General features: G+C 38.2%; 1 protein-coding gene and 1 long non-coding RNA gene across 3 annotated transcripts; one reads left to right on the top strand and one right to left on the bottom strand.

Annotated features, from left to right (window-relative positions):
* Positions 1 to 2,470: 2,470 nt before the first annotated feature.
* LOC149388579 (uncharacterized) lies at positions 2,471 to 5,141 on the bottom strand. Of its 2 annotated transcripts, XR_016300983.1 has the most exons (4): positions 4,775 to 5,141; positions 4,037 to 4,150; positions 3,577 to 3,671; positions 2,499 to 2,600 (listed from the first exon to the last, which is right to left on the bottom strand). It is a non-coding gene; the product is annotated as an uncharacterized LOC149388579 (long non-coding RNA). The 2 variants fall into 2 exon arrangements; XR_016300982.1 differs by lacking the exon at positions 3,577 to 3,671 and having other exon boundaries at positions 2,471 to 2,600.
* Positions 5,142 to 11,665: 6,524 nt separating this feature from the next.
* LOC149388578 (uncharacterized) lies at positions 11,666 to 12,392 on the top strand. The gene is made up of 2 exons (XM_089624729.1): positions 11,666 to 12,137; positions 12,245 to 12,392. The coding sequence occupies exons 1-2, from the start codon at positions 11,669 to 11,671 to the stop codon at positions 12,277 to 12,279; spliced, it is 504 nt and encodes a 167-aa protein (XP_089480855.1). The 5' UTR covers positions 11,666 to 11,668; the 3' UTR covers positions 12,280 to 12,392.
* Positions 12,393 to 12,923: the final 531 nt, after the last annotated feature.

Genomic DNA, 12,923 nt, shown 5'->3' with positions numbered 1-12,923 from the left:
GGTTCTTCCTTGTGAATTACCTTGCCCCGTTTTAGCAGGTTCAGAAGACGGTGCTGCAACCGGCTTTGACTCAGGAATTCGCTCACTTTCACGCCAACCAGCAATGCGTAACGCTCTCTGCACAGCGTTGGCATAAGTACGGGGTCCGGTGTCGCCACTATCCACTTGGCTCACAATTTCCACGTTCAGACCGTGCATGTATTTCATCTTGCGAGCTTGATCAGTGGGAACCAAGGAAGGAGCAAACCTGGCCAACGTATCGAACTTCGCCGTATATTCGGAAACAGACAGGGTGCCCTGTCGCAAGTTCATAAACTCGCGTACCTTGTTCGATAGGTTTGCCTCGCTTAGATACTTTCCGTGAAACAAGTTGAGGAAGTGAATCCACGTCATCGTGTGGATGTCCTCATATGACGCTACGACCTCCCACCAACCTCTCGCCTCGTCTTCCAGCTGGTGCACGGCACACGCTACCCTCTCCTGATCTGACAGCTGCATATAGTTGCAAATCTGCTGAATCCTCTTGATCCAGTTCTCGGCTGTCGCAGGGTCAACGTTACCGCCAAACTGCGGAGGCTTCTGCTTCCGAAATCTTTCATACACCGGTTCGCCTACCGGGGGAACGACATCAGGGATCCGGAAGTTCAGCTCTTCCAGGGGATCCACGCGTGCTGGCGGTGGATGTTCACGTCGTTCATCTTGGGCAGGAGGCTCCGGGTTTGGTGGAGGTGGCGCATTTAATCTCGTCAAAAGTTCAGTGATCGTGCGATTCTGGGCTTCAAGTTGCTGTGCAACTATCTGATCTCGTTGTGCTGCGCTAGCAGCCTGTCTCTCCAAGGCGTGTCGCATTTCTGCGAGGTCTGCCGCCGTAGCATTTCCGGTAGGAGACGGGTCTTGTCCGGACATATTTCCTCAGTTCTACACATGAGAACAAACAAGGTTACTCATATATCCATACCGGAATGCGAGAGACATACAAACAACACATGATCAACTGAAACTAAAGCGCGATTTTATATATACAACCATATCTACATCCATACATACATGTCAAAAGATACAACCAGCTTTTCAACATCAAGTTCGCACGTACACATGCTAAACAAAAGAACTACAGGTAGACTAGCTCTCACAAGGCTTAGTCTACTAGATCAAAAAAAACATGTACAACAACTATCAACCTCTCGAAACCAACCTCTCAAAAAACTAACCACCACTATCTACAACAAGCCTAAACACACCCTCACATAAGAGGATAATCCTCAACGGGATCCTCATCCTCATCGTCATCCACCTCGCTCTCCTCGTCGTCAGAGATCACAATAACAAGAGGAGCTGCAGGCGGCTGTGCGGGTGGTGGCGGTGGCGGTGGCGCGTGCGGCGGCGATGCTGGTGGTGCCGGCGCCTGAGGTGGCTGGGCTGGTGGTACTGGTGCATAAGCTGGGTGCGGGGCAGGCTCGTAACCTGGAGGAATCCAACATCCTACCTGGGACTGAATAATAAACGCCAAACGCGCTCGGAGAACTCCCATAGACGGGCAGCAACACAACAGCATCGGATACCTGTACTCGGGTCGTAACCCCTGGTGAAAGATAAACTGCTGTCGGCGGTCCTCCAAAGCAAAGGGGCAAGATGTCACGATCTCCTCCTCAAATCGATCCTCGTACTGAGCGATCGACTCGAAGTCGAGCTGAAAGAAACCATGAGCGAACTCGTTCCACTCATCCGTGCGCCCCTGGGCTGAAAAAGTGGCCCCCATAATGGCCTGGAACATGTCCCATGATCGATACAGACTACCCAGCGCTACATGCCGGGTCCAGCGAGTCCAGGCTGGTCCCTGCAAGAGCGTCGTGGCAATACTAGTACGGAACATCTCAGGGATAGCAAGGGCGTCCATCCACTCGATGGTAGTACCAATCCATCGCACCCACGTAAGTGTACCCCTCACCCCGCTGAAAGTCGGAGCGGTAGGAGGAACAGATGCGAGAGCCTCCGGGTAGGATAGTATCGTCACTTGAGCCATTCCACCTGCCAAAACGACAGGCCAACGGTCAGCACAAGTTCCAACACTTTTCCATAACCAGAACATGTATCTCAGGTCTACAGAAACGGCTAAACCTGGGCTCTGATACCACAAAATCTGTCACGACCCGCGAGCGTCGTCACCTCGCCCGCAAGCCGCGACTCGACGGAACCAACATCACGTAGCGGGAGCATAACATATATGAATAATATAATGTAAACAAAACAATTAAAGTAAATACATAATTTACAAAACATATAATATATGAAATACGATATTATTAAAAGTGCGGAAACGTTTACAACAAAAGTGGTTATCGGAAATCTCGGGAAATTCTTCGTTTTTCTTTTAGAACTAAAAGTCGTATATCGACCCTTATACATACATATATATGTACATAAAAGCTCCCGACTTTACATATACACGCGAGATATTATTTAAGGAAGAGTCGATATTATTCAAAACATTATATATAGAGGTCTACTTCCCGAGCCAGAACCCATAGCCCGTAGGTCAAGAGATACGCGTTCCGTCTCAGTTTCCTTCTTGGTCGTCTACATTGCCGCCTTGCCCTTATCTACATTACCAAGGGACATAAAACTATGAGTCGAATGACTCAGCAAGCGGGAGTCTAGCTTATGAAAGAAAAGCAGCTAATGCAAAGCATATGACGTGCGAACAAGCAAACAAGAATGCAGGATGCAGCTATCACCTAAAAGTGACTAATGAGCGCGCATCCTAGAATACTAGCCGTCCCGCAAGGTTATACACTCCACACTGCTATAACCTCTGGTCCGACTAGAGACCAGTTTTCAACTTCGAGCAGCAGTCGTCAACTGATCTAAGTTTTAACACATGTCTGGGATCCACTAGTGGTACTTCCTTCATCATGACGTCAGCGCCACTGGTCTCTGGCATAGTGAGCTCGCGAACCGCGACCATCACCCACTACGCCCCGGTGTGCTCAAGGCAGCTTCCGGTGAGTCTTCCAGCAAGCAATGAGCTCGCGATGCGCGACCATCTCCCATTGCTTCGAGTACTCGGCGCACGGACCGACATGGCCCGCTAAGCACAAGTCAGGGACTTGTGAGTACCACCGACACGAGTTTAAAGTTTGGGTACACTGCAGCTAGCAGCGTACACGTTAAACTTATATACGGAAGAGCGTGACGGGATAAACCCCGAAAGAAATTATTGTTTCCCTTTGAAGCTCGTTTAGTGTTTTAAGTTGAAAGCTCGAAATGTGACTTTCGAACTCTCTACTCTCGATTGAATTTGAGAGTCTATCGCTCTTCCGTCCTCTCGATTCTAACCTACTTCCTAGAGTTAGAAGAGAAGTCTAACCACACACAAAGCAAGCAAGGCTGGTTCAAGTTAGCGTTTGAACCTAACGGGCGTACCCGAACTAAGTTTTCAAGCAAGAGTGGCCGAAGCCTTAACTTTCGAGTTTATTCATTTTAGGCTTTTACTTACTCTTGTTTACTAGCAAACAAATGCACAAACAAACAGGATTATACCCTTGGTAAGTAGTTGACTTATGTTTCCACACTTACCCGGAATTGTTCGATAGAACGCTTGACAAGTCCTGAAGACGTCTTGCTTCACACGTTCCTTGAGGCACCTGGCGCTTGTCGAAACGTCGGAAGAACTAGCATCCGGAGTTGAACATCCATTAGTTATTGGATTCGAGTTTACTTAAAGATAATAGGGTTCGTTGTCGGGATTAGAGTCGGTTCGGAATTCGAGAATTTAATTTATTATTCCCCGGTTTTTCGGAGGTTTATTCAAGACTCGCGTATCCCATATCGAGAGTGATACGAGATAACGTTCAACGAGTAATCACGAGTCTTAAATAAATCAAATAACCCGAAATTAAAAATAACCGAGAATTCCAAATGAACAATTAAATTAAATTCATAAACATTATTAAATAAATAATTCTAAATTATTTATTTAAATACTGAGAGTACATATATAAGAGTATTTAAACGCTGTAAGCGATTTAAAACTCACGAGTTAATCGAGCTTTACTTCGATAACTCTATCAACTTGAGATCTTCAGAGGCTAATCTCAACGCTCTCGACTCGTCTGGTTCCCGTCCGTCCGTCAATGTCTGTAAATCAAACCTGGAACCCAACGACGAGTTAACATCTTAAAACCAAATTCCGATATCACATAACTCAAAACCCGAACCCATAACTCAAACAAACGAACTCAACACAAATCCAATTAACCGGAACCGTCCTAACACAACAACGATCCCAACATATCAAACCGAGGCTCAGAGATATCATCCACAAAACAGACAAACCAAAATAGCCAAAACAAGCCACACGGCCAACTAGCACTCAAAGACAACATCATCACAACCACAACAAGCTTTCAAACCAACTAATCACACGGCCAAACAACATACTCAACCAAACAATTCAACATCTCAATATCATCATCATCACAGCCTCAAACACAGGTATAATCAAGCTCAGACAACATAACAAACCGAGCAATTGCACCGAAATCGAACCCGAAATCAAAAACCCCCAATTCAAACCCTAGTTCATCATTTTCGGATAAATTAGGAAAAATCCGAATCAAAACTTCAAATTCAGGTTACAAACAACATCAATCGAGTTCAATGAACGATAAAAATCAATCAATTTCACTGAATTCAATCCGGATCCAAAATCCCCAATTTTGAATCTAAGAACCCTAGCTCATGAGATTTTCATTCAAGGAAACGAAATTCTCACCTTAACCCGTGAGATTAGCTTCCTCGGAGGGTTCTCGCGTCCTTCCCGGTGTTTTTCCCTTGCTCCGGCGTCACGGCGGTCCTCGGCGGCGTCGTTCTTCTTCGACCCGGAGCGCGCGCGATGACTCAGCGATCGGTGACGCGCGAAGGAGAGGAAGAGAGAGGAAGGCGAGTGAGAGGTGGCGGTGGCGACGTCGGGGCTCGGCGGTGCTGTGCTTCCTCGGACCGGAGCGCGCGGTGGAGCTCGGTGCTGGGTGGTGGCGCGCGAAGGAGAGGAAGAAGAAGAGAAGAAGAAGAACGAGGGTGAGGGCGGTGATGATGGTTGTCGGCGATGAGCAGAGGAGCGGCCGAGAGTTTTTCCTTTTCTTCTTTTTTTTTCGCTTGTCCTGGTTTGCTCGTGTGTGGGTTTCGGTCGAGTGAAGCAAGGGAGAAGAAGAAGAAAATAGAGAAGAGAGAGAGAAGGGTGAGGTGGCAAGGATTTGTGGAGAAAGTGGCCATGTGGCACCCTCATTTATTGCCACGCGTGCATACGTGGACCAATCCCCTCCTGCCACAACTCTCTCAAATCAACCCCAGCTTCTCTTTTTCTTTCACTTTCGTCCTTCAAAATATTGCATATAAGTCCTTTCAAAATAAACTCTCACAATCCTGTCCTTAATTAATTAAAAATAATTTTGAAAAATAACCGAGAAAATTATTATTATTTCTCGTTATTTTGAATATATTTAAGGGATTTCGGAATTCATTCTTTACTCTTGAGATTTTTTTTAAATCTCCGAGTATGTTTCGAATAATAATATTGGATTACTCGAATATTCTCATTCCGAAATTTCATCGACCTTATATATTATCATATTCCAAGATATTTAAAATTTAAGGACGTCTCATATGCAACAAGAATTTGAATTAAAACTCGTCCATTTTATTCAAATTCACAAGTCGAGCGGTTACAAAAGTTTATACATTACATTAGACATTGATTATTTTGCAAACAATAAATTTAATATGGCTTAGTTATTTATAAATTTATACTTTAAATTAGATATTCGTTACTATCTTATAGTAGATAAAGCCAAATGAAAAAAGTTTATAAATTAAATTACCATTCATTTAAATATATTTGCTGCTCTATATCTTATGATAAATTAAGCCAAATGAAAAAAGTTTATATATGAGATTAAATCTTCGGATTATTTTTTATAATATATAATTTTTATTTTTATAGCGTTTAACTCATTTATCATTCTAAGTGAAGTTTATAACCTAATGAGGTACGTAATTACGGGTGCATTACATATAAAAGATTATTTGGCGCAATTAAGGTTCGAATTTCAACCTCGTATAATCTCCAAACTAAACTAATATCTATATACATAATATATTTTTGAATATATCGGAAGTATGTGACGTTTTCCAAGACCTTCTCGCCGTCAACAATTCTCTTCTCGCTGTCAACAATATTTCTCATTTAAAATACAATTATTGATGGTATGCGCATGCTTGCAAGAGTTTCGTGGTAAAGGAAAATTCGACTGAAATTAAAATGATAAAAAAAAAGTCAAACATCAATATTCGCCCATTTCAAATATGATTTTTACTCTCATGATTGATAGCTCGGCTAATCATTTTAATTTTAAAAATGATGGCTTAGAACTGTGTCTGATGGCATTTCGTACAAGCTTGTTTAGTTAAGCGATCACCACTGTCTTTACAAAAGTGTATTTTGTCTCGTTCCTATACATTGACTAGTACAATAACATGTTCACGTTATTAAGATACATTGGCTGTTGAATGAATCTAGGCAGAGGTGAATCCTATTATATGTTAATTTTATTAACAGTGTTTTTATTACTTTGTTAGAATTTTATTTCAGTAACTTTTTTAACGTTGATATTCTCAAGTTTTTTAATTATTAAAACCAATATTTATCTTGAGACTAACCCTCTATTAAGCCATTTGAAACTTAAGGTGTCACAAACTACCCACGGTTTCTCAATTTTTTTAAAAATATATAAAGAACCGAAATTAAATTCAAGCTACATTTTTTTAACTAAGTTTAAATATGAAACAGATATATTAAAGTAGGTAGCTATAAAAGATGAAAACATTGATTACTTTCTTAAAATGATTTAAAAAAAAAAAAATTGATTTGCTATACAAGTATTATTCTACATGCGACTATCCAAATAAGTATCTCAAAAAATTTAACTTTTTCCCAAATAAAACTAGGGTGTAAGTAATTGCTCAATTTATATTCTTTACTCCAATATTCAAACAATAAAATTAGCAAATAAAACTTATTATCGGAGGTGTTTTCATTTAAAATTTGAACTGGTAAAATAAGTTAAACTATTTAATTATAAATAAAAGAATTGCTAAGTTTATTCATAATTTCAGATCCATGCAAAATAAATCAGTATTTAAATAATAAATTAGCAAATCAAGCTTTCTTATAATTTAAATTCAATTTAATAATTGTACCGGCTGTTCTGAACTACATAACAACAAACTTTAAAAACAATAAAGTTGAAATAATTTTAATCGGACATAGGACTTCTTCATTAGAATCACAGCAATTATTGCGCTATTCTAACGTAAAATTTTACTCTGACAGTCTGACTACATCATGCATATATTTTCAATATTATCTTGTCAAATTAATATTTAAGTACAAAATATCCAACAATCGAAGACGCGCAATGGCCGCGTTATGCACTGTGGCTCAATTATTGAACAGGCTTATAACAGAATATTCCCACTGGAATATAAGTTATATATTGTATGCCTTAGAAACAAGTTAGTTATATATACTACCAAAACCCGAGAGGTTAAAATATACGAAATTTTATGATTTTGATGTATTATTTTTTACAATGCTCACGGTTATGGGTTAGTGAGTATAGCTTCATACGGCAATACAGGGACAAAAACAAAAGAGAGTGTGATGTTGATGTCAACAAGATAATTTACTATACTAAGTACTAACAAACAATTAAGGTACAGTTGAAGATGAGAAATAGCTAACTCAACAAGCTTTAATTGGGCGTAGGACTTCTTCAGTAGAATCACAGCAATTATTGCGCTATTCTAATGTACAATTTTCGTCCGACTACATAATGCATATATTTAATTGATTTGGTCAAATTATTATTTAAGTACAAAGTCCAAACTCCAAAGAAACGAAGACGCGCAATGGCCGCGTTATGCCCTCGTGGATCAATTTAACATGCCTATAGCAAAATATTCCCTCTGGAATATAAAATGATGATCTCTACGTTTAATTATTGTGTATGCCTTAAAGTCAATTACTACTAAAACCCTAGAGAGCTAAAAAAAAAAGGAAAAGAATATATGGATCGGAGGTGGATTAGTTATAACTAATTAGTTGGTACATGGCATGGCAGTACGGAGACAAAACAAAAGAGTGTGCAATGTACGGAGACAAAATAAAAGAAGGGCATGTCTCCCAAAATGATGCAGTTTGTTTATATCAGATCCAAGTCCAGTTACACTCCCCACCGTTCGTCCTCCAATTCATCCGACGGTACGGGACGTGCCCACTCTCTATCATCTTCCACAATATCAACGGACCAAATCATTTCAACTGTTATTTTGTCTTTTTTTCTGTAAATTCAATTATTATGTCTTTATTCACCATTACCTATAAATGTTTATGAGCGAGTAATTTTATGGTACACGCACTTATCAATGATATGTACTATTACCCATTTCACCCTCTCCAATGGCCTAGATCACCTTCATAATGGGGTTTTTTTTTCCTCTGAACTTCATAATGGGATTTACATTATATAAATGGACCATAATACATAAAATACGTATGTTTTCATTTCGTCTGAAACATTAAAAATTGTGGTACGTATGTTGTTGCCAAAAAAACCTTATATGTCAATCAATAAAATTTGCGTGTAACTATTTATGTTGACCTTCTCTAAGCCATTAAAATCGAAAATGAAATAAAAGGTGAGAAGATGTAATAAAAAAAAAGTGAAAACTATCAAAATAAATAGTGTTTTATATCTCTTTCAAAAAAGAGAATAATGTTTTCTCAAAAGAAAAAATAATCAGTAATGTTTTATGAGGTATTTTCTTATTTTCCTTCTTCATCTTATTTCTCTCTTTCTTTACTACTTGACAAGCTTCCAACCAACTTCCTAAAATCCAACTAATAACATGTTATAAAAGTCAATCATTCTTTCTGATTGGTACATGATTGTCCATAAAATATACACTAACTAAAAATCACTATATATGATTTGAGCTGAGCTCTAATTCTAGTTTTCAACATGCAATTAACTGTGGCCAAATATTTCCATGAGTTTATATCACTATTGCTGAGTTCATGTGAAATTCGTGTAGGAATTAAACCTGGAAACCAAATTACATATAAAAGATTAAATAAATAGAAGTATAGTCTGAGTTAGCAGTTGTTAGATGAGCACCTGAGAAGCCCAAAATGTTGAATATTATAACCCACTTAAAATAATATAGTAATAAACAGTAATAATAACCCTACTTATTAACCCAATTGAATGGTCATTATGGGGTTGAGGAAATTTGTTCAAAAAGTACTAACAAACTCAAAACTGCACGTTGCATCTTAATCAAGACTGTCACCAGATTTGATGAGAGAAGTAACTTTTTTTTCACCCAGTGTACGGACACTAACACGTAAGACCTCCAAAAATAAAACCCCCCAAAGTACATGGGTATGTCTTGCACATTCATGTTAACCCACGTAATATCCTAGGCCCGTACGTGGGTTGTATGTGGGTATTGGCCCACGTGCAATATCTGTTTAATATTTTAGATAAATTATATTGGTTAATTAATTAAAAGGTAAATTCCTATTATACCCTGATGGTGGGTCTATATAAAGTGAAACCCTAGGGATTGGTCCTCTCTCAACCTATTACGTAGTTTTCTCTGCCATCAAAAGAAAGCTCTAAAGTCTAAAGAGGTCAAGAGAGAGAAACCAATTCCGGTGATCATCCGCTGCCGTCACCGTCACTCTCGTCATGGATCGAGGTAGGTTTTCTCAATCCCTAATGTTCTGTGAAAATCATCTAGTTCTAAGATCTTGGCTAATTAGGATCGTTTAAATTATGCTTACATGTGGTATCAGAGCCTTGCTTATAAAACTTGTGATTTTCCGTTTATGAATTATTTTATTTTGCTATTACTCGATGAAATTATGTTGGTCCATATGTGTTTGCGCTCATGTTTATGTCTCGGATTTATGGATATGATCGAGGCATACGCGATCTCATTATTATACCTGCTACAGCTTTGGTACGTTCAATTAATAATTTGAATCAACTGCTATTACGATTTCTTATTGTCATGTGTTCATTGTTTGAATTATCAGAAGCTTTCACCGATTATGTTAATTGGGTCCAAATATAATGGGTATTGATATTCAGTGACTTGAGGAAAAGGTTTTATATGCATGTGTAGTCTTAGAAATTCACATTGACTCTATATCTACACATGGAGTGTAATATGATGCATCAAGTTTGTTTTTCCTTTATGCATGTCTCTGATGATGTTTTGTAGATGTTCATAGTGGGATAGATGCTTTTATTTTTACAATTGTCAATGCTCATATATTTTTTTTTCTTTCATGTTTTTCTTGTTTTGTTGATGTGCATTACAAAGAAAGTACCCGTGCAAAAGTAGATATTCAATATGCGTATCTTCAATTTATGTATATTAATGATGAGGGTACGTATTACGTTTTCCTTTTATTGAAATTGAATTTTAAGGCTAATTAGTTTATTGCCTATTAAGAATAACAGATTCCTTTTAAGTGAATATCAGGATTTGACATATTTTGATTATCTTTTATTCATGAAGTTTGATTTTGTCTTATGCATATTACATCATTTTTTTTTTCTTAATGACCTGGCAAATTGAAATTATTTTATTGTTTAAACCTGATCACCAAAGTGATATGGTTTTATAAAGTCTTATATTGCCAAAGGATAATAATTATAGAATAATGTTTTATAAAATTATTTTATTTTGATATCCATATTATGATCAATTTGTTAGTCACCAAAGTGACCGAATTGTAACGTTTTTTTTGGGTGTCAATGAAAATAAATTTCAATTACTCATGTTTATGTGATGCTTTTAAAGTAAATGACATTATGATATTTTAAGTTTTTTATCATGAGTAAATTGAAGTTCACGGTTATAAGACATTTTGGATCGCCCAAAGGTTGATTATTCGTTTTATAATTCATGAACATTATGGTGGTAAATTGATATGCTAGGTTAGGTATGTTTAGTATATCCAAAGATTGCAAATATATCTAATTCAAGTATGTCAATAACCTATTATGTGAAAATTTATTTTAGCATCATTTATGTTTATCTTATCGTATATATTATTGATCTGCCCAAAGGTGACTTCAATGTATATCTTATGTTTATTTCACGTATTCTGAATCTATATTATGGATTAGGTTTATTACTCAAAGCATTAATGTGTGAGCATATATTATTATTTATTTTTGCAGCCTCTTTTCCTGTTTCTCTTCAGTCGCAAGCCATGTCTGTTATTAAGTTCAATGGTCTTAATTTCTCTGAATGGTCTGAACAAGTTCAGTTTCACCTCAGTGTTCTGGATCTTGATTCGGCACTCTTAAGTGAGAAACCTGCTGCTCTAACTGATGCTAGCGGCGCTGACCAAAGATCATTCCATAAAGCTTGGGAAAGATCTAACAGACTGAGCCTAATGTTTATGCGAATGACTGTAGAAGACAACATCAAGTCCACATTTAAGAAAACTGAAAATGCTAAGGAATTTATGAAGTTTGTGGAAGAAAGCTCTCAGTCCGACTCGGCTGATAAGTCACGGGCTGGGGCACTAATGGGTAGGTTAACCACCATGAAGTTTGATGGTTCTCGTACCATGCATGAGCATGTTGTCGAAATGAAGAACATTGCAGCAAGACTGAAGACCATGGGAATGGAAGTGAATGAAAATTTCCTAGTAACGTTCATCCTCAATTCCTTACCTCCTGAGTATGGCACATTTCATGTGCATTACAACACTCTGAAAGATAAATGGAATGTGCATGAATTACAAAGTATGCTCATTCAAGAGGAAGCGAGGCTTAAGAAATCGGGAAATCATTCTGCCAATCTCGTTGGTCATAAAGGAGCTAGAAAGAAACCATGGAAGACTGGAAAGGGCAAGCAAGGACTATCAAAGATTAATGAGTCATCTGTCCAAATCCACAAGAAGGAACTAAGCAATGATGCGTGCCGGTTCTGTAAAAAGACTTGGCACTGGCAGAAAGATTGCCCAAAACGTAAGGCATGGTTCGAAAGAAAGGGTAAGCCTAGTGCTTTTGTATGTTTCGAATCAAATTTTGCTGAAGTTCCTTATAATACTTGGTGGCTTGATTCTGGTTGTACCACTCATGTTTCAAATACGATGCAGGGATTTCTTACGACCCAAACCATAAGCCAAAATGAAAAATTCATCCTCATGGGAAACAGAGCCAAAGTCCAAGTTGAAGCCATTGGAACCTATCGTTTAGTCCTAGACACTGGGCATCATTTAGACCTTTTTCAAACTTTTTATGGTCCCTCTGTTTCTCGCAATCTGGTTTCCATATCTAAACTCGATAAAGCTGGGTACTCTTTTAATTTTGGGAATGGATGTTTCAGTTTATTCAAACAAAATATTTTCTTGGGTTCTGGTATTCTTTGTGATGGTTTGTACAAACTAAAGCTTGATACCTTTTTTGCTGAAACTCTTTTAACCGTGCATCATAATGTTGGTACTAAACGTGGTTTATCTAATGAATCGTCTGCTTACTTGTGGCATAAACGTTTGGGTCATATATCCAAAGAAAGAATCGAAAGGTTGGTAAAGAATGATATCCTACCTAATTTGGATTTTACCGATCTTGGAGTTTGTGTTGAGTGCATTAAGGGAAAGCACACAAGACAGACACTTAAGAAATCAGCCACAAGAAGCTCACAGCTCCTTGAAATTATACATACCGATATATGTGGGCCATTTGACGTTCCATCACTTGGTGGAGAAAGGTATTTCATCACTTTTATCGACGACTTTTCATGTTATGGATATGTCTATTTGTTGCATGAAAAAT

Source organism: Urtica dioica, chromosome 8 (genome assembly GCF_054948205.1).
Source record: "Urtica dioica subsp. dioica isolate 48M chromosome 8, U.dioica_male_clone48M_v1_H2, whole genome shotgun sequence".
In the NCBI taxonomy this organism is placed as follows: Eukaryota; Viridiplantae; Streptophyta; class Magnoliopsida; order Rosales; family Urticaceae; genus Urtica; species Urtica dioica.
Note: the sequence above shows the minus strand (reverse complement) of the source record. Positions and strands in the feature narration are given on the sequence as shown.